Source organism: Girardinichthys multiradiatus, chromosome 8 (assembly GCF_021462225.1).
Source record: "Girardinichthys multiradiatus isolate DD_20200921_A chromosome 8, DD_fGirMul_XY1, whole genome shotgun sequence".
Classification (NCBI taxonomy): domain Eukaryota; kingdom Metazoa; phylum Chordata; class Actinopteri; order Cyprinodontiformes; family Goodeidae; genus Girardinichthys; species Girardinichthys multiradiatus.
Genome location: NC_061801.1, coordinates 18,614,682 through 18,637,487, shown reverse-complemented (window position 1 = coordinate 18,637,487; position 22,806 = coordinate 18,614,682). Strand labels below are relative to the sequence as shown.

Here is a 22,806-nt window from a genome sequence, read left to right as displayed (position 1 = left end):
CAGAACTGTCCGTCGGGAGCTCCACAGGGTCAATATACACGGCCGGGCTGCTATAGCCAAACCTTTGGTCACTCATGCCAATGCCAAACGTCGGTTTCAATGGTGCAAGGAGCGCAAATTTTGGGCTGTGGACAATGTGAAACATGTATTGTTCTCTGATGAGTCCACCTTTACTGTTTTCCCCACATCCGGGAGAGTTACGGTGTGGAGAAGCCCCAAAGAAGCGTATCACCCAGACTGTTGCATGCCCAGAGTGAAGCATGGGGGTGGATCAGTGATGGTTTGGGCTGACATATCATGGCATTCCCTTGGCCCAATACTTGTGCTAGATGGGCGCGTCACTGCCAAGGACTACCGAACCATTCTTGAGGACCATGTGCATCCAATGGTTCAAACATTGTATCCTGAAGGCGGTACCGTGCATCAGGATGACAATGCACCAATACACACAGCAAGACTGGTGAAAGATTGGTTTGATGAACATGAAAGTGAAGTTGAACATCTCCCATGGCCTGCACAGTCACCAGATTTAAATATTATTGAGCCACTCTGGGGTGTTTTGGAGGAGCGAGTCAGGAAACGTTTTCCTCCACCAGTATCACGTAGTGACCTGGTCACTATCCTGCAAGAATAATGGCTTAAAATCCCTCTGAACACTGTGCAGGACTTGTATATGTCATTCCCAAGATGAATTGACGCTGTATTGGCCGCAAAAGGAGGCCCTACACCATACTAATAAATTATTGTGGTCTAAAACCAGGTGTTTCAGTTTCATTGTCCAACCCCTATATATCTACTGTGTAAGCTAAGCATCAGGGGAAGATGGACAGTCTCACTGCTCATTATACACTCACTGGCCATTTTATTAGGTACACCTTGCTAGTATCGGGTTGGACCCCCTTTTGCCTTCAGAACTGTCTTAATCCTTCGTGGTATAGATTCAACAAGGTACTGGAAACATTCCTCGGAGAGTTTGGTCCATATTGACATGATAGCATCACACAGATGCTGTAGATTTGTCGGCTGCACATCCATGATGCAAATCTCCCGTTCCACCACATCCCAAAGGTGCTCTATTGGATTGAGATCTGGTGACTGTGGAGGCCATTTGAATACAGTGAACTCATTGTCATGTTCAAGAAACCAGTCTGAGATGATTCATGGCGCTTTATCCTGCTGGAAGTAACCATCAGAAGATGGGTACAGTGTGGTTATAATGGGATGGACATGGTCAGCAAAAATACTCAGGTAGGCTGTGGCGTTGAAACGATGCTCAATTGGAACTAAGGGGCCCAAGAAATTATCCCCCACACCATTACACCACCACTACCAGCCTGAACTGTTGATACAAGGCAGGATGGATCCATGCTTTCATGTTGTTGATGCCAAATTCTGACCCTACCATCTGAATGTTGCAACAGAAATCAAGACTCATCAGACCTCATCAAACGTTTTTCCAATCTTCTATTGTCCAATTTTGGTGAGCCTGTGTGAATTGTAGCCTCAGTTTCCTGTTCTTAGCTGACAGGAGTGGCACCTGGTGAGGCCTTTTGCTGCTGTAGCCCATCCGCTTCAAGGTTCGACGTGTTGTGCGTTCAGAGATGCTCTTCTGCATGCCTTGGTTATAACAAGAGGTTACTCAGACCAGCCTGTCTAGCAACAACAACAATGCCACTTTCAAAGTAACTTAAATCACCTTTCTTCCCCATTCTGATGCTCAGTTTGAACTGCGGCAGATTGTCCTGACCATGTCTACATGCCTAAATACATTGAGTTGCTGCCATGTAATTAGCTGATTAGAAATTTGCATTTAACGAGCAGTTGGACAAGTGTACCTAATAAAGTGGCCGGTGAGTGTATCTCCCACAACCTGATGAGGAGATAGCCGGCAGGTGTATAGCCCGGCGCTTGGAATCATGCCCCCGACCAAGCTCTTTTCTGGTAGAGATAGACTCATATCCAACACACACACACACCAGGAACCATGACATAAACAGTTTGTTTTTGCAACTTTCACTAGAATTAAATGTTCCACAGCAGTTATGGAGATTGAACTTCGGGTACATTGGGTACTCCTAATTTTCCTTTTCATAATCACACTTTGACGGGAATTTTATTTTTCTCAATTTAGATCTCCTAAATTTCGACTTCCAAGTACAAATCATTTGCACCATCTGAACATGATGCTTGGAAGGCTAACAGTTGAAATAAATTGACATCTCAAGCTCTACAACTTGTGAACTATAAATTAATTCTGTTCCCATCCAACAGGAAAACCCCCTTGTCTGCTTGAGCATCCAAAGATTCCCTTCATCTTTCCAGAAGTCACCAACAGTTCAAAACCTCTGCCTATAAGGCCATGAGAACCCCAGACTCATTGAAAAAAATGCAACTCCCAAAGGCTCCTCATTCTGATCTTATTAGTTGTCCATCAGATGAATTCTTTCAGAATCTCATGGGACAAGTAGCAGCTCCACTTTGTTTATAGACGCCCACTTCCTACATCATAAGGTCAAGGTGCTTCATGTTTAGCATTCCTTCTACTACAAATATAATAAAACGTGCTGAAGGACAGCTGAGCACAGATGGTTCAGAGCCCACTGTTGTTTATTCTCAACACTTAATTTGTAGTTAATATGGATGGGCTTCTTATAACACCCAGCAGGCCCACTCTCTGTGGGGAAAGTTTGAGAATAAATCCTTATTTAGCAAAATAGCAATAAAAAAAAACAAATAAGAATCACATAAAATAAAGTTAAGAGCTATATTCCAAACTAAAATTGTGCAATATAAATGTAATTCAATAAGTTAAATGGTCTGCACCTGTATAGCATTTTATCAAGTTCCCAGAGACCCCGAAGCACTTTACACTACAATCAGTCATTCACCCAAATATAAAACAAAATACAAAAAAAATTATAGTGAATGTAAATATTTTATTTGAAAAGGTAGGTGTTTGGATAACATAAATATTTCAATATTTCCATCTATGCTGAGGTCACATTGACTCAAACCACAAAGGTTCAGTGCTGCCTAACCAAAGCTTGTATGGCTGTGCTTTGTACCCGTTGCCACCTGAGGAGAATAGCTGATTCATATACTTTCAAAATGTAAAGATATTGTGTGAATTGAGAAATACACTTGTGGAGGGAGTGATGATGCTTGTAAAATCAGTACCTGTGACAAAATGCAATATACAGGTGACCTGTAGGGGCAATGTGGAGGCAAATATCTCGGAGTTGGCCCGCTTCCTCTTTTTGGATCCACATGCTGATGCTTAAACTGCGAAAACTCCTACCATTATCATAATATTTTCCAACATTATTAAAACTGGACACTTGAAACTCTAAAGTTATAACCTCAAGAAGAATAAAAAGCTGCTTTCTATTAAGCTTTTTTTTAAACCTTGACATTGTCCTTTATTCATCAGTAATGTTTTTCTTGTTTTCTAATCTAAACTATTGACATATATGACAATATTTACATACTAAGTCTGAATCTCTAATATAATGGTCTAGGTTGTGCCTTTTGTTACACACAGTCTGATGAGACCTCACAGTCCGATTGCTGCTTAATTTGCTCGAATATGAGCACAAGTCTTCATATAAAACATTAATATCCTAATAAGGGTTTTGGTTTATTTTGGTCATAAGTCATATCATCTGCATTCAATGAAAGCTAAGTGAAATTCTACCTTTAGCTTAATTTACCAGCTCCACATAAGAGTCTAACCCAGTTAGAATTTAGATTACTAGACTTTGAGGAAACAATTAAGACTGAAACGACAGCCACCTCCATCATGCACTTTGTAAGTAATGACGAGGGAGCGCTGACAAGGTATAACTTTGTTGGGGTTTTCTAACTGTTCCTCAGCTATGACATACTGGTAATTTGAACTGTCAGCACTTCTCAATTTTACTTAGAGAATCCAAATTAATTTGTTAGTGAGGCAAAATTGCAGAAATATTGAAAGAAACGCACAAAAAAACATGGATAAAGTTATTGGCACCCTTTTTACATCTGTAAAAAATAAAAACTAAGATGTTAAAGACAAATTTTGCCCAGGCTTATCCTTTTAATGTTGCAGTTACCTGAATATATGAAAAAGTGATGTTTTTGCCAAAATAATATTTTCTTCTCACAGTGGAGAAGGAAATAAAGTTGCAAGATAATGAGATCATTTCGAAAGACAGGCCAGAATTACCTGTTTGCTATGTAAAAAAATCATTTTGGAGACTGTCAACATACAGGAAAAACTGTCTATGAGGGCTGATGTGAACGGTAACAAAAATCAGAATAAGCCATTTTGATCTCTTGCATTTTATACTTTTCACAAAAAAGCAAACAAGAAAAGAATAACAAAAAACAGCATTATATTTTCCTTGAGGTTATAACATAAGAGTTTAAAAGGTCCAGTTTTAATAATTTTTTTAAATATTCAGGTTTTGAAGGTTTTTTCAGTTTATTTATTTATTTAGAAAGGGGAAGACATGCAGCAAAGATCAACTGGGACTTAAACCCGTTTGACGAGGACTGTAGCCTCAGTAAATGGGGTTGTATGCTTTACCCCTGTGCCACCACCGCAACCTTCAACCCGTTTTGTCCTTAATTGGTGAAAATGTTCTGGAATACTTTGAATAATTTAAAGTGGAGGCTTTATACCGAAGCAAACCTCTGTGTGAAAAGGACAAGGAGAACACAAAAATACCTGACTAATGTTAACAAAAGCCTTCACTAATAAGATAGATAAAACTGAGAAAGACCTCTTTTAGTAGGCTGTGTTTGTTAGTAATCAAGAATGATTTGTAACAGAGCATAACAGAATACATAACAGGTAAAATCAAACTTTTATTGTCATGAAAAGAAGAAATAAAAGGCAGACCCAGACAGAGAGGAATGACTATTCTCTGTTATTTACAACTTGATAATAGTAATTTTCAAAACTTGGCAGATGTGACCTTTCAACTGCAAAACGTGGAATAAAAAGCAGATTCAGGCATTCATCCAGATAAGAAGCATCATGTGGGTTCTTGTAGAGCTTGAAAATTAAACAGGAATTAACAACAGCTAACAGTTTGGGACCTGACAACACGGAGCTGCAGTTAGGGTGTTTTACAGAAAAGCTGATCGACCACACATGAATATGGACAAAATTATATTATGAAAACATGACTCAAACTGCACTCAGTCACATCTTACCTTAGCCACTTTAAACCATTGAAGAGGTTCTGTGATCAATTGTTCATAAATTAATATTGACATGCAGATCAGATTAAACTTCAATTGCTTTTGGCAAATTTAAAGATTGTTCTGTAGATGCAAAAATTTATTTTCTTTTTAAAGACGTGAAAACATACAAATAGTAAAATCCAAAGATGCTCATCTCTACGAAAAATTAAGTTTAATGTAAAGGATTTGGGTTCGCATTTCTTTGTATTGGTCAGCAAGGACTCACAGAGCTTTTCAGCAACAACCCTTCTAGCTAGCTCTGGCATGAAAGACAAATTAAATATGTACAAAACCTACAGGGTTGTCCCAGTGACAGCAGTTCTGTCAGGAGGAATGGGCCAAAATTCCAGCAAAGTACTGTGAGAAGATTGTGTACCCAAAAATGTTCGACCCAAGTCATACAGTTTAAAAGGTAGTTCTACCAAACACAAAGAACACTTATGTAAACCTTAGAAGTTTAGAAAAACATTTGTCCAAAAATTCCCGTCTCATTATTCTGACATTTAGCAAAAATAAATAAATCTGTTGATCGTAACACCCCTAAAAGCAGGAATTTTAGCCTGATTTTAAAAAGGTTATATGTTTTTTTATACTTTGTTAATATTTGATTTCAACAGTATATTCTAAACTTTATTCTTGTATGCATGCTTGCAGAGGGAAAATGCTACACTTTAGTAGAGATGTTCCTGAGAAAGAACCATTGCATCACTATGGAGCGAGAAAACATTTAGAGCAGTCCCAAATAAACAAAACTGCTGTTTCTGTGGTGTGTATACAGCTGGGTTTTCACCAAAGTGAGGACAGAGACTAAATAAATGTTTGTTGAGCTGCATTTACACAGCCATTAGTTTATGTCATCTTTTTAAAGACACCTTAGAGCTGGACTAGCTCTCTCTCTCTGTTTAAGATTAGTCATAGATGATGAATGGAAAATAAAAAAAATTTATTTCTCTTTATGATTCAAAGGGAAAAAAATCTTGGCTGTTCATGCAGAGGTTTTAAATGAGTGGAAGACCATTTGAGAATTCAAAAGCTGCCTATTTTCTTTGTTTTTTGTGGAAAAAAGGAGAAAGTCAGATGCAGTCAGAGCTGGTCTGTAGCACAGCTCTCGTCCTAAGACTTCCTCATACATCCCCATATAGTCTTTCCCCTCCCTCTTCTCATTCCTTCTCCTCCTTTGTGTAACCACTACACACAGCCTGAGCCTCACTAGGCAGAATGACTGGAGGAGTTGGAGCTGCATATTGCAGTACAGGGAGTGCGAGTGTGTGTGTGTCTGTTTTTTTGTAAGCGTGCATGTCTCTGGGCGGACTTCAGCTGTAGCGGTGCCCCTGCTGTGTGTCTGTGCTTCCTGCGACAGTCAACCTGAAAACAAGAGAGACTTTTCTTAGAATGCAGGTGGTGTGGGCAGTCAGGGAAAAAGTTTCTAACACCTCGTCTGAGCCTTCAGTCAGTCCATTCTGCACAGTCTGAGTCTATCCAGGACGGGAGAAACAGCAGCGGCACCAGGAGCAGCTTAGAGGGACTCGAGCTTGTCTTAGACTTGGATTTCTGTTGTTGATTGATTACCTGTCAGTGGACTGGAGACTCAAGCTGTGGATAACCTGTCAAACAGAGCTGAGGGAATCAACAAGGCTGTCTGTGTAGAAGGTGGGTCTGCCTCTGTTTCAGTTAGCATTTTAATTCTCTGGAGGCAGCAATATCTACAGTTCTCGAACTACATTCATGTATTAATACAAGGATGCAAAAGGGAAATATATAAAATTCACCTTCATATAAAAATCTAGTTGTCACATATTTTGCAGCATGGCAGTATATGAAACAAATCACGACAATTGGTATACTGCTCAACAGTTTACAGATATTTGTTTACTATGATCACAAATGACTAATACCAGAGAAAAAATGTAATGGTTGCATTATTTAATTAAGTGATCAATAATGTAATGGCTCGGTGATAAAATATAGTATTACTGTTATAAATCCATGACACTGCAAAAGGAGAAAAGTTATTAAAATTCACAACACCTGTGAATTCACAACCAGAGCTTTACAGCTTAAAGCTGCTTTCAGGCAGATTTATAGATATTTCTGTTGCTTTACAGGACAATCCCTGTTAGAGCCTTGCAGAAACAGTGACCTTCATTTGTCTTTTGGGTTGGTCATGAATCCTAAAACTCTATTTTCTCTGGATTAATTTACCAATCGTGCACCAGGTGCCAGGATCTGATTGCAACTGCTGAAGGACTAGACTGAACTAAACTAGAATGCGGAAAAATGTAGAATGTGGTGAAGATGAGCTGCAATGGACAAGTAAAAAATGTTGATAAAACGACTTGGAGGATGGAAAATTCATCCCTGCAGCCTCTGTCCCCCACCAGCCTGGTGGATTAATGGAAAAGGAAGATGTGAAAGCCAACAGGGCACGAGCTGAGGTAGAAGGAGGGATGATGACCCTCCTGCGCCAGGAATGTCTGCAGCGCACAAACTGTGCTGCTGGAAAGCCATAGGGATCAGGTTCCCTGTGCCAGCTGCTATGCTCAACTGCTCCCTGACCTAACTTTATATCTGTTTATTAAGAGACAGAGGAGGAAGACCTGAACTGGAAACAACATGAGAGTAGAGATCAATTTCGAACATGGCAATATGAAAAAAAAACAACAAAAAAATACTTGCTTTCTGGTAAGAGGACAGATTTTTTTTTTTCTTTTTTGTGTTGAAACAAACAATTCCACAAAAACAAACACCAAACAACACCTGTTTAATATGACACATAGGTGCCAAAAGTTTAGAGGCCACATGAAAATGACTGCGCTTCTCACCTGTGCCGCTTCATAGATTGACATGCAAAAGTATTTATAACCCATGAAATATTCTATGTTTTATCACATTAAAAACACAAACTTTAATGTGTTTTACTGAGGTTTTATGTGACTTACACAAAGTGACACATAACTGTGAAGTGGGCATCAAAGGATACATGTTTGAAAGATTTAGAAAAGTGTGTTGTGAAAATTTGATTGTCTTCTTATATTCTGATACCTCTAAATCTAATCCAAATCAGTTAGAAGTCATCTAACTGGTAAACAGATTCCACCTGTCTGTGTCGATTAATCACACTATAAATAAAGCTGTTCTGTAGGTTTGTGGGAGAACATTAGTGAACAAACAGCATCATAAAGACCAAGAAGCACAGCAGACATGTCAGGAAAAATGTTGTAGAGCTTAAGGCAGGGTAAGGTTAGGTTGGAGGAAGATACTGTGAACAGAGAACATCAAAATCTAAGTTTTTATCCTATATATAAAATGTTATGTGTGGAGGAAAACTAGCACATTACCCTAAAGACATCATAACTATAATGAAACGTGGTGACAGCATCACACTGCAGGAAGCACAGAAAGGAAAGACAGATTGATAGGAAAATGGATTAAGCTCATTACAGGGCAATGCTGGTTTAAACCTGTTAGAGGATGCTAAAGCCTTAAAACTAGGATGGATGTCTGTTCTCCAGCAGGACTGTGACCCTAAAGCAAGGGAAGTCACTTTCCTGTCCTCAAGGGCCTTAGTCCTGCAACTTTTAGATATGTCCCTGGTCCACCAGACATCAATCAAATGGCTGGATAGCCTACCCCGTATGTAGTCCAGTTTTACAAAGTTTTGCTAATGACCTAATGATTTTATTCAGATATGTCGAAGCAAAGACACATCTAAAAGTTACAAGATTGAGGTTCTTTGAGGTCTGGAGTTTTGCATACATGCCCTAAATCTTAGTCATATATTAGAATGACCCAATCAAGACCTAAATCTGTTTAAGAAATTGTGCCAAGACCTTTTTGCAAAGAAGAATGGGCAAAAAATCTCTAGATGTACAAAGCTGGTAGAAACATATGTCAGTATTTGACGTGTATGTCACGGGGGCTTGCCATCTGTTAAAATAGAAGCAAGCCTTGTATTAGTTTATTCCCAAAATCCTGGTTTTCAAGATCTTCTCAGCTAAGCGCTAACTGGACTGATCTTAACTAAAAGTGGATTTAGAATCAAATTAGTTAATTTGAATTTGATTGATCTGAGTTTATCTGGACTATATTAGACTGTGTTGGAAAGGGCAGTATGGTGCTGGATTTTAAATGTATTTATATGTTTCCTGATTCAGTAAATTATTGGCTATAAAGGGAAAAGGACAAATAACAACAACCACGGTTATTAACATATTATCAACATGAAACGTTTTTTAAAAGCTTGTTCTGCTCTCTGTTTACATTCATTTGCATCTGCACAATGGAGGACTTTCTTTTCTTAAGGCAGAAAGCTAATGTGTTGTACCCTGTGAACCACTGGCGGCAGATCTCCAGGGGTGGCAGTGGGCAGACACATAAAGACTAAATCTGAAAAGGAAAAAATACCCTGAGTAATCAAGCAGCCCTGACAAACAGCGGGATGTGGAGTCACACAGCTGACAGACAGACATATTCACAGTCAAAACAAAAATAAAAATAAATACAGCAACAACACAGAAACCAAAACAGAGCTTGAAGGAAGCATTGTAAACAGCACAAAGTTAGTTCACATAATTAGGCACAGCAGACACACAGAATGCTTAAAGTAGGACAAGAGGGGCAGGTGAGGTGAACATTATTCAATAAAGTAAATTGAGACTTGTAAGAACACAAGTCCCTGCAGTTCACTGGCTGATTTGCCAATTTCTCTGATAGAAATGAAGTTGCAGGTTTACCTACCTAATAAAAGTCTGCACTGGAGCAACAGAAAATATACCTCTAATTTCCATTGTTTTACAGATTCCCAAATCTACATCTAATAGCTATGTCTTACAGCTTTAACATTCAACCCTGAGCTTACTTTGCAAATGAACATCATCATTTGTAGTCATGCTTCCAGGAGCCTCAGAGGTATTGGAACAATCTTTTAATGTAAACTACGACTGGTTTTGTATGTGCTGTCATTGATTTGCTCAGGTATGGATGGCCAACTGGGATTTTTGGCACATTTTCGCCTCAGTGAGAAGTAAAACTAAGAATAAAAAAACAAAAACAATGTTAGTGCAAGTGCACATCTATGCTTCTGGAGTATTTGCTCTGCTTCACCCATGTCATTATTTGACTTGTTCTGTAATGTTTTGGAAAGTCCATAGCCGATGAACCTTTCCACATTTTAGCATGTTCCAACCACAAATTTCAATGTTTTTTCATTGCTTTTATTATGATAGACCAGTAAGTGAACAATAAGTGAAGCATAATTGTAAAATGGAAGAAAATTAAGGATTTTAAGTTTTATGAATACAAATTTATAAATGTGTAATTGTATTTGTATTCAGCCCCCCTGGGTGAGTGCTTTGTGGAACCCCTTTTAAGTGTAATTACAGCAGCAGCTCTGCTGGGATAAATGGCCCAGTTTTACACTTGTGAACACTTCTAGAGACTTAAATTTTTGCCCATTTCTCATTCCAAGTTACCTCTAGCTCAGTCAGATTGGATATGACGTGTCTGTGAACGTTAAAAGCTTGCTACAGATTTCAAGCTGGATGTAGGTTTTTACTTTGACTGAACCATTCTAACACTTGAATATGCTTTGCTATAAACCATTCATTACACCACTAAAGAAAAGCATGAGCACAGAATGATGCTGCCACCACCATAGCAATGGTGTTTCAAGGGTGACTTTATTTAATGTTTCTGTCACACATACTGTTTTAAATGTGAGCATCCATCCATCCATCCATCCATCCATCCATCCATCCATCCATCCATTTTCTTCCTTTTTTATGAGATTGGATTGAGGGGGTACCGGGTCCAGGAGGAAAACCTAGACATATCTCGCTTTAGAAACACTTTCCAGCTCATTATGTGGTATCACAATGTGATATATATATATATATATATATATCACATTTTTACAGCACATCTCAAAGCAACTGACACAGAGATACATCCATTGTCTAGACCCGCTCGTCCGTGCAGGAACGCGGGGGAGCTGGTGCTTATCTTCGGCTGTCTTTGGGCAAGAGGCGGAGTACACCCTGGACAGGTTGTTTCACAGGGCAACACAGAGACACACAGGAAAACAACCATGCACACAAACACCCACACCTAAAATCAGATAATATACATTTAATATACATTTATTGTACAATGTGGCAAAATGTGAAAAAGTTCATGAATACTTTTGCAAGACACTGTATTTCCAAATCAGCCCAGGGACAGTTTAGTCTCTTAAATCCAAGAAATGCAAGAAGATTTTGCACAATGCCTTGTCTGTTAGAGATAAGTCCATCTATGCATTTTCCAGCATTCACATTTCAAAAGACAGCCACATCAGCAGTAGCCTTAGTTCAGCTGTAATGGTGTGTCAGACACATGTAGCATGAGTCAGCCGGTCACAGTCAAAATTTAACTCTTGTCTTTCTACAGGCCTGCTGCTCAGATCACAGACATGCATTGACACATGGCAGGCCAGAAAATGAGAAAGGATGGGTCAGGGGTGCCAGTGTATCATCATAGAGTGACGCATGTGGAGTAGACAGTGGAGTAGACAGACACAAAATAGACAGTGATCATCAACGAGCTTGCTGGGAACACTATTCACTACTGAATTGACCCTTCTGTGTTTGTGATATTAACTATATCACTGCTTTTCATTTTTCTCTGTTTCCATTCATCCTTCTACTTTATTGACTCACAGTGAATTGTGTGGGTAGTGTCTGCTCATGAACTACACCCTTACTCCCGTAATGAAGCACCCTTTCTCAAATCCTGACCTCGTAACCTTACTCTGTATCAAATAATAATAGATTTTATTTATGTAAGCAGTGGATTAATGTTTGCTTGCATGAGTTAAAATATTTCCATTTGAGGATGTTCCATCAGCCCTTCCCCTTTCACATCCTCCCCAATGATTAGCGCAGCAACAAACCAGCAAGAAACCTGCTTTCATCTTACCTCTGTGTCTTTAATTGCAGGAGTCTACCAGCAACGGACTGTGCTTGAAGTAGAGCGGCTTTGGCAGGCAAGGTTTATAATTGTCATTGACACATGTGGGTCACAGGGTCTGTATTTTGTGCCAAATCTAAAAGGGGAAGTTACTTGTGGATATTTAAAGGTCTGGCAGAAATGACTGGCAATGTAAAGATTGTGTTTCCTTTTGTGTCTGTCATGTTTTCTCACCATTTTGCTGTTTGAATGTCCTCTGTAAAAGAAGGGACAATTTTATACAAAATATAGGCAGGGCCATCTATGAAAAATGCTGAATTGCTGTGTAGGTTGGGTTTGTATTAGGATTGGTATTATTCAAAATACTAAGGAAGGGCTTTAGATTATTGAATGGAATATATTATATGTAATGATTTTAGACTGTAACTTCTGGACGTTCTAAAACATTTTTATTATTATGTTTTATATTTAGTGTGGACAAGTGTCTCTGCATTTGCAATGTAATAGCTTCAGTGCAATGGAGCCCGTATAAGATCACCTTAGACATTTTAACCTCAAATATTACAAACATTTTGAGCCCATTAGCAAGTTTCATGTCTTGGGCGACAGTGTAAAACTTATAATTCAACTCTCATTCAAAACAAAACAAACACGTGCAGTTTTTACATCCTGTAAAAAACTGCTGCTATATGCTAGTTAGCTAATCCAGCCAGTTCTTACATTGCTGCTTCCTCTTTATGGCTGAAAAGTGATTGGTGGTCTGCTCCCTTCTTCTCTATAATCACCACCCTTCAAAACAGGAAGTGAACAATGTTCCTCAGTCAGCTTTTTGGCCAGTATGACAGAAGCATAAGTAATGACATGAAGCTGTGTAGGTGTTGTGAATAAACTGGCACGATCACAAAAGCAAACATGATAAATGCAGTTTTAAAGAATGCAAATGTGGTTATAAAAAGAAATAAAGAAAATAATTACTCAAATAATTTGGGTTCAGTTTAAACTGCAAATACAGAAACCTAAACAGTGGTGCAACCTGACAGAGTAGAAAACATTGTCATTGGATATTTTGATAAAAAGCACAGCTGAACTGGTGAGCATAAAGACTGAGATAGCTAATCATCTTCATCGGACACTTTTCATTAAAGTATAACTGTACTCTTTCTTGGTCCTTTTAAGTCCTCAGGCTGCTAACAGCACAAATCCTGGAACTGCATACTTTGTGTAGTGGGGACAGGGGTGGTGACTCCTTTTGGAAAATTATTTCTCTTTTCAGTCCCTGCGTTTGTCTTCAGAATAGCAGAGGTTCACAATGTATAGTGCAGCACCATCCAGAAAAAGAGGGTTTTAGATCTATTGGTTACATTTCGCTCTGTCTTGGGGTCTCTGTGGCACTTTTTATTGTTTGTTATGATGTTGTCTTTCTGTCTTTTTTATGACCTCCCAAAGCACATTTCCAAACATAAGCTGTGAGGTAGGAACTTGTTTAAGGTGGGAAAGGCCTATATGCTTTACATGATCATGGTGTTTGGGTTCCTCTCCTCCCAGTTAATTTGGAGGGTTTTCCCAAATCATCTTTGAGAAATGCCTCTAGTGCCTCCAAGTGCCAGCTCTATGGGGCCTGGTCTTGTGATTCATACAAGAAAAGAGGCAGCACGACAGGTTGTAGACCTGTCGTGCTGCTTAGGGTTAGATGACAGAAGACTGTCAAGGTATAAAGTGGTCCACACCTTCCGAATTGTGGTTGTCAGTGGCATTCTTTATAGGTTGGACAGGTGTGTTTATAATGGGTGGTGGTGATGAAGGATTTGGGCCTTCTTTATATTAAAGGCCAGGCCAAACTGCTTGTATGCTTTTGTAAATTCATCCAGAATACATTTTAGGATTTCTTCAGAAAGGCTACAGGAGCAAATTCACCAGCATACTGCAGCACATTGAGGCAAATGGTGGTTTATTTAACTTTTAGCCTTGACTCTATTGATGTTGAGAAGTTCCCTATCAATTCTGTACACAATTTTGACACTTTGGGGCAGATGTTTAGCAGTAAAATAGAAGATGGCAACAATAAAAATGGAGAACAGTAACATAATGCTGCATGTGAACCCTTAAAAGGGTTTGTATCATAACATATGCCACTGAGACTTTAGGCTTTGTATATTGCATTGAATTTGGTCAAACAATCATTCAACATGGAAAAAGACAAGAAATTATCACACACATGATGCAGCCCAAAATGCACTTCAGTTCTGCACATCTAAACCCACGAGAAAAGGCTTTTTAAGAAATAATAACACATGTGAACTTAAGAAACAGAGTGACTAGTTTACTATGATAACAAAACAAATCCTGACATATCTCCACAGACCGACCTATTGAACTGCAGTAAACAACACCGGTGTATTTAATATGTCCTTGCAGTGGATTTTCCATTTCTGGTGTGCAAAAGTGGTGATGCATAACACTGGGAGAGCTACTATGTGTTATTAAGCCCCTTCAGGCTTTGTAGTCAGTGCTGTTGTAGGTCAATATAAACTAGCTGGGTGTGTTGGTATTGCTTTGGGAAGCTCCTAATTTATAAACCTTGTCATGTGGGACAAGTGATGGATGACCAGATGGAGTCACAGCAGGTCACTGCATGTGTCTGTAGGTCAAAGTTTAAGAAGATAGAACAGCTACATATTTTCTAGCAAAAGTCTAAATGTTAGTAGTTATGTTTTTGAAGAATCCTGGACTTCCTCCATAGCTATATCCACAACAAAGAAATTGTTGCACCCACTTTCTACTAGGAAGAAAGCAGTGAACGGCGTTAATGGTGCTGTGCATCAAGTATTAATCCAGCATTTTAAAGCAGTAAACAGTAGAATTGGCTGGTGTGGATGTTCGACTTCTAAGAAAATGTGAAAAAGGTTTAGTTAAAACAGTCATCAGTCATGAAGTTTTACTGTTTCTGTCTAGGACCCTGCATAACCACCATTTCAGTTTTCACTGCTGAGTATTGTGCTGCTGTTGTAACTGGCCACTTCCTGAGGTCTCAAAAATTCCCCGCTTTGGCCAAAAGATTGGACAACTGTCTTTATAGTGTTACAAAAATGGTTGCACAAGTTTAATTTCCCAAAGGATGGCCTACGCTCTGCAGAGAGGCCTAAATTTACTTTCCTTCAAAGTCACACAATTCAAATAAAGATGTGTCAAACAGGCTTTTGTGTGCTCTAGGCCACAGGACTTTCCCATATAGGGAATAAAAGCACTGAAAACAAGCAATCTTTAGATGCTGCCTTTGTGCTTGGTCCTGTTGAATAACTACTGAAAGATCTCCTTATTTCTTCAATCCATAATGCAGCTAACATCTTGTGGATGTGACAATGGTAATGTAATACTTGGTAAATGGTTGCTATTGCTTTCATTAATACAATTTCATACAACACAGAGCTATTTATGACCATTAATAGTAGAAGACAATATATGATTTTTTTATTAATTCAAAATGCAGCTGTCATAAATACAGTTATTAGTTATTAGAGTAAGAGATATTACATAGCTGTATAAATGATTTAACAGACAGACAGCTATCAGCATGCAGATGTTTGAGTCTGGTACCGTCTGCCCGAGCATGTTTTGCTGATGGTCTGAGCTAGACAGAGATTTGGTCCTAATCCCACCGTCCAGATATAGAAACAAAATGATGATGACCTGAAATCTATGCAGCTCTCAAAGAAAGGTCTCTCCATTCTTTTCTTTTGTACTTGAGGATTTTGAATGCATCCATTTTAAAGTGACTACCACAGAGCCAAAAATTGGGTGCAGCCTGCTAAGAAATTACATGCCCCAAAACCTCAGAGGTCTGATTTGCAGCTATCTTTGTACTGTCCTTCCGGGCGCAGTGTTTATGAATGTATCGGTCTCTGCTGTATACTGAGCTGTTGTTGTTTACAGAGAAGGTCAGAGTGGCTCTTCCCACAGAGTTCTCGGAATGGTGAAAGTTCAGAGGCATGCTGTGAGAACTTCCTAGAGCATGCTTCGATTCAAGATGTCACAGGATGCTCCTTCACAGCTGCAAGAGAAAAGGATGCAATCCAGCGGTGTACTTGTCAATGTAGACTGACAATACAAAACAAAGCTGGGTAATAAAGTATGCAGTTTAGATCCATACATAAACTGCGTCATAAACTCTTGTATTGCTTTGATGTATCTAAGTACTGATTTTTTAATCTCTTCTCACATTTACTAGATAAATATGCTTCACCTTTCTCATTTATAATATTTAGTGTATTTTCAGAATGAGAATCTCAAAACCCCACACTTGTTGTTCACAATCCAAGTGGGCTTTTACCTGCTGATGTTGTATGGAGTTTGGTGATGGTATCGGCTGTATTGTAGGTAGATGCATGGTGGGGCTAACTGATAACTGATTTGGATCATTAGATGTCTGTCTGCCGTTTTCAGTGGAAGTTGCAGAAGTTGAAGACGTTCTGCAGAAAGGAATTGGTGGGACTTGCAAGTCATCCTGATAGAAAGAACTGACCAGGCCAAATTATTTTATAAGAACCTGATTTGAAACTATTGTTGAAGATCGTTGATAGTAAAATCGAAACTTTCTAGTCTGAACCGGTCCTCTTCACAAACCGCTTATACATATAACCGCTTTATTGTTGGTCAATTTTTTCTGAAATCCTTCTATTGTTCCCACATATGGCTCACAGGTTTTATTGCAGCTGTACAGAATACAATTAAACAATTTTGATAAAAAAAAAGACAGCAAAACAATAGAATGATGCACTGAAAAGAACTGATCAGTTGTGTTATGCGTCTCCAAAAGTATGAGCCTGTGGAAGCTTGTTCTTTAGAGGGTAGATCTGATCCTATTGAAACAACAATTTAGAAAAAAATAAAACAAACAGCGAAAACGACCATGACATGTTGCTCCATAGCTAATGTACTACACTAATATTCAATAAATTATGATTTTATTGAACGGTTCATTTATTTCAGAAACTCAATTCATTAAGTGAAACACATTATGTAAATGAATTACACACAGACTGATGTTTTCAAGCCATTCTGATGATTTTCTGCAAAAATATTGCATGAGACCAATAAAAACCATGTTTAATACAGAAATGTGGGCTTAATACCTGCTTAAAGGTTGTTATTTTCAAAATGTACTTTTAATCTGACAAAAGAAACGAATATGAATATGATTTTATATTCAGATAAAGTTTGATTGATTTCACATAAAAACCTGGTTAGTGCATTTACAGTACAGACAAAATAGAAAAAGAGACAAGATGGATGGATGGATGGATGGATGGATGGATGGATGGATGGATGGATGGAGGTTACTTTTCAACAAACAAGCTTATAATGAAACGTCTCATATTTATCCTGCAAAGGTATCCTGTTTCTGATTTTCCAAACTTGCGGTTATGCTGGGAGGAAATAAATTATTATAAACAATCTTGTTTCACTGCCTCTGGCATCTTTAGGAGGCTTCACAGGAGAGGGCTTCATAACAGCAAATTGCTATGAATCAGAAAAAGGCAGACCCAAGATTCAGCCAGACACAGTACTGAAAGTTTAAAAGGTTTATTCAACCACAGGAAAACGTCACACAGGAATCACTGCTTTTGTCTTGAGTGGAACTTGAAACCCAGAGGGGAAACCTCAGTGGATGGCAGGCAGTGATCTCCACAGCACAGGTAAGAAGTGACTCCAGGCTGAACAATCCGAGGGCTAGGCTGGCTCAATAATACAAGGACAGAAACAGGGTCAACGATCGGAACAAGAGGCGTCAGGCAAGGGGCAGGCAGAGGCATAAACCAGATGCAGGAAACAAGTTTGACAACCAAAATCCAAATAGTCCGACAGGGAGCAGGCAGAGGCATAAATCCAAAAAGCAAGGCAAGGTCAAGAACAATGATCAGACAGGAAGGAACGCTGGATATCTACTCACACAATGGCTTTCAAAAATCTGGTACCGTCTGCTTGTCAGAGTCAGTATATATCAGGGAAGACACAGGTGCTTGGCATTCCACAGATTGCACTACACTGCAGCAGCCACCAGGTGCATCTAATCTGCTGATTGCAGCCAGGGAGACAGGGTAGAGCAGACGTGCCAGAATTATAACGGTACCCCCCCTCTAAGGTCCGGCTCCTGACGGACCACGAGGCTGATCAGGATGGAGACGATGAAACTCACGAATTAGGTCCTTATCAATGATGAACCTCGTAGGAATCCAAGTCCGCTCCTCAGGCCCATAGCCCTCCCAGTCAACCAGGTATTGCAATCCACGTCCTCTTCGCCTGAACCTGAGAATGTGCCGGACCGAGAACACTGGACCACCATCAATGACCCGGGTGGGTGGAGGGGGCCCAGAGGTGAGCCCAAGTCGGGGCTCCACGAAGGGCTTGACCTGAGAAACATGGAACGTGGGGTGAATCCTCATAGAGTTGGGTAATCTCAGCCGTACAGCGACAGGGTTGAAGATCTTGGAAATTGGGCAAGGTCTAATAAATCGGGGTGCCAACTTCCGGGATTCTACCCTTAATGGTAGGTCCTTGGTGGAGAGCCAAACTTTCTGCCCCACCTGGTACTTAGGGGCAGTAGTCCGTCTCCGGTTGGCCGTTCTTGACTGAATCAGTGACATTCTGATCATCGACCTCCTGGCCTTTCTCCATATTCTTTGGCACCTTAGGGCATCGTTCCTGCTCCTGACCTCATTCTCTGCAGTTTTCTTACCCTTCTCCAGTTCATGAATTGTCTTTCCTGTTTCACTAATATGCTCAGTCAAATCACTTATTTCCTGTTGCAGGTTCTTGTTCTCCCTCTTCAGGGTCTCCAGGTGGCCCAGAGCTTCTTCATAGGAGTTTTTCATTTTGAACATCTCTGTGTTCAAAGCACGCACTTCCTTCAGAGCTCCTTCTAGCTCGACCTGACTCTCTTCATACTTCTGCTTCCACTCTGCGAGAACCTTGTCAAAGTGCCTCTGCTTCTTGTCCAGGTTTGCAGCCAGAGCATTAGCTCTCTCCACGTCAATCATCAAGACCTCCACTTCACCCTGTAACCTCTGTTTGGTCTTCTCCAGAGAGGCACATTTCACATTCACGGCCTCGATGGACTCTTCCGCATCCTGAAGACGCTGGGCAAGCTTTTTCTTGGCCTCCTCGAGCTCCTCAGTGCGCTGAATGGCATCAGTTTCATACATGGTTCTCCACTGAGCCACCTCGCTGTTAGCCTTGGACATAGCACGCTGCAGCTCAGCTTTGGCCTCCTGCTCCTCCTCATACTACTCTCTGAGCAGATCACAGTCATGACGAGCCGAATGAACAGCATGAGCCAGAGCGTTCTTGGCCTTAATCTTATTAAATACTTCCTTTAGATCATGGTATTCTTGAGGTACCTTGGATAAATCCGGATAGGTCTCCTCAACCTCATTCTCCACAATGACCTCTGTAGCAGCAGACAAAAGACAGTCAGCGGAACATGACTCAGACCAACCCAGAACTTCTTTTCTCTTCCAGTCAATGTGAGGGTTGTGTTTCTGCAACCAGGAGGCCCCTAGGACAACAGGAAGTTCAGGTGAATTTATTATCATGAAGGTTACATTCTCTTGATGATTACCTCCAACTGTTAAGGTAATCTCCTCCGTCCTGAGGTGTGAATTGTTCATGCTGTGACCATCCAATGCTAGCACTTTACGTGTGTCAGCTGACGGAATGAGCTTTATGTTGTTCTTATTGGTGAATGCTTCAACCATGAATTCAGTGTCTGCTACTGAATCAATAAACACGGCCCCCTGGAGAGACATGGAAGAGGCTTGAAAATGTGCAGGAAACAAGAAGGAGGAGGCAGTTAGCTGACTTCGGCTCAGTAGAAAACTCCCTTCATCTGCTGAGCCTGTCCTTTTTAATGGACACCTGAGTGCTAAATGTCCCTTCTCTTCACAATAAAAACAGAGCTTGAATCTTCTCCGACGATCCTTCTCTTCAGGGGTAATCTTGGTTCTGCCCAACTGCATGGGCTCACAATCCTCATTTTCCTCAGTGAGAGGTGACCGACTCCTTCTCTCATGCCAGAGTGCAGGACCCTGAGTTAATGAGGAGCGACCCTCCTCATGTCGCTTCCCCTTCCTTCTCTCTGCCAGCCGAATGTCAATGCGAGCAGCCAGGTCCTCGAGTTGTTTCAGGAAAGAGGGGTAGTCACGGGTTGCTAACTCATCCTTGATGTCTGCGTTTAGTCCTTGCATAAATGCATCCATCTGTGCTGCCTCATTCCAACAGCTATCTGCGGCCAACAAATGAAAGTCAATTATACAAGACGAGACAGACTGATCACCCTGTTTGAGGGACAGTAAGCCTCTTGCGGCTTCACGACTTGGAAGAAAGGGGTTAAAAACTCGAATGAGTTCCTTGGAAAAAGTTTCATAGAAGGTACAAGATGCAGACCTGTTCTGCCATTCAGCAGTCCCCCACTGCTTCACCCTTCCTGCCTGCATAGATATAACAAAAGCCACCTTAGAACGTTCAGTGGGAAAGGATGACGGCTGAAGCTCAAAATGAATTTCACACTGAGTTAGGAAAGCTCGACACTGGTCTGGGCGTGGCTCCCTTTGTGACGGTGGCGGCTCGGAGACAAGATTGCCAAAACGTAATGTGGAAATTATTTCCTACAAGCCGGAACCCAACCAGGAAAGGGCCTCATCAACGTGGGTGCGCCACTGTTGTGCTGGCGATGGGTCCATTTTTGGCCAGATTTTTCTGCTATGAATCAGAAAAAGGCGGACCCAAGATTCAGCCAGACAGTACTGAAAGTTTAAAAGGTTTATTCAGCCACAGGAAAATGTCACACAGGTAACACGCCTCACAGCTTCCAGGAAGGTCGACAACCAAAATCCAAATAGTCCGACAGGGAGCAGGCAGAGGCATAAATCCAAAAGGCAAGGCAAGGTCAAGAACAATGATCAGACAGGAAGGAACGCTGGATATCTACTCACACAATGGCTTTCAAAAATCTGGCACCGTCTGCTTGTCAGAGTCAGTATATATCAGGGAAGACACAGGTGCTTGGCATTCCACAGATTGCACTACACTGCAGCAGCCACCAGGTGCATCTAATCTGCTGATTGCAGCCAGGGAGACAGGGTAGAGCAGACATGCCAGAATCATAACACAAATGGCTTCATGTAAATTATCTTTTGTAAATAGGTCAGTCATTTTAGCTTTTGCAAGCAGTAAATTGTAAGGATTAGCCAGTTAACTGGTTTGCTGCTGAAGTTACAAGCCTATTACTTACACACCAGCTAACTTTCTGACCAAACATTTTCCATACACAAAACAGGTGTCCCAGTTGTCCAAGACTGTCAGATTTTTGGGAATTTGTCCTTTTTTGTAAAGAGGTAAGGATGAAAGGTGGCTCCTTTTTCATCTGCTACAGTATCAAACACAGCTGACTGATAGCTTGTAGAAACTGAAGGGGACAGTGTTAGATTGTTTCTCCTTATACAGCGCACAACCAGCCATACATAACCCCCCAGTTTCAGGTGTCTCATCAAACAAAGTTTAAATCATACAAAATGCTGCGATGAAAACTTGAATGATTTTGAAAACATGTTTTAAAACTATGGTATACATTAAAGATTTTCGGAGTTTCAAGTCGTAAATAAAAGAACAACACCAACTGAAGTCTTATTTCCAACTGAGAAAGTCAGAGCTCACCCAGAGTACAGTATCCAAAATGGTCAGTTTGTATGAGATCTAGCGAAGATAACTGATATAAATTACTTATTAGCACTTATGTTGGATTGGATCTCCCAGTTGGGCACATTGTGCTGTCCTTTAACAAATAAACTTAAGAGAAATAAATTATTTTAAGCTATGGCTGCAGGGTGGTGCATTTGGTAGCACTGTTGCCTTGCAGCAAGAAGGTCCTGGGTTAGATTCCCAGCCAGGGATCTTTCTGGATGGAGTTTGCATGTTCTCCCCGTGCATGCGTGGGTTCTCACCGGGTACTCCAGCTTCCTCCCACAGTCCAAAGACATGCCTGTTAGGTTAATTGGTCACTCTAAATTGCCCTTAGGTGTATAAATGATTGTGTGCATGGTTGTTTGTGTGTTGCCCTGCAATGGACTGGCAACCTGTCCAGGGTGTACCCTGCCTCTTGTCCATAGACTGCTGGAGATAGGCACCAGCTTCCCCGCAACCCACTATGGAATAAGCGGTATAGAAAATGACTGACTGAAGCTTGTATTACTGATAGCAGTTAGCCAACAATATGCAAAATGCATAAAAGACATATCCCATGATTCCATTGTAAGAAATCAGTGTAATCCTTTTTTTGCAACAGTAGTTTTATCATGTTGATCATTTCCACTGATTCCATTAACTTATGCTATTAAGAGTGTTTCCCATAGACAAAGCCTCAGTGTGATGTAAATTCTAACCAGTGTTTCTACTGTCAACCACCTCAAAGTTATTTACACCAAGAGAGGTTGGAGTTATTTATAGTTTCAATTCATTCTACAACAGTCCCAGCAGTGCTGTCATATAGCACAGTGCAGAAAGCATGCTAGGTAGCTATGATCACGCTTTAAATGCTATACCTTCATCCAAACACTCTAACTTTAAAAAAACTATTAGTTG

The 22,806-nt window shown here is 40.3% G+C and overlaps 2 protein-coding genes across 3 annotated transcripts in view; one reads left to right on the top strand and one right to left on the bottom strand.

The window, feature by feature from the left end:
* Nucleotides 1-6,458: 6,458 nt before the first annotated feature.
* arhgap24 (Rho GTPase activating protein 24) overlaps nt 6,459-22,806 on the top strand; it is a 97,728-nt gene continuing 81,380 nt past the window's right edge. The window contains exons 1-2 of one of the 2 annotated variants that reach the window (XM_047373244.1): nt 6,459-6,879; nt 12,204-12,250. The gene's annotated coding sequence lies outside the window, so the exon portion shown is untranslated. The remainder of the gene's footprint in view (nt 6,880-12,203; nt 12,251-22,806) is intronic. The other variant, XM_047373245.1, reaches the window with a different exon arrangement.
* On the bottom strand, nt 18,309-19,462 carry LOC124873028 (myosin heavy chain, fast skeletal muscle-like). Its single transcript, XM_047373508.1, has 2 exons — nt 18,797-19,462; nt 18,309-18,502 (listed from the first exon to the last, which is right to left on the bottom strand). Exons 1-2 carry the CDS (start codon nt 19,410-19,412, stop codon nt 18,309-18,311), a joined length of 810 nt encoding a protein of 269 aa, XP_047229464.1. The 5' UTR covers nt 19,413-19,462.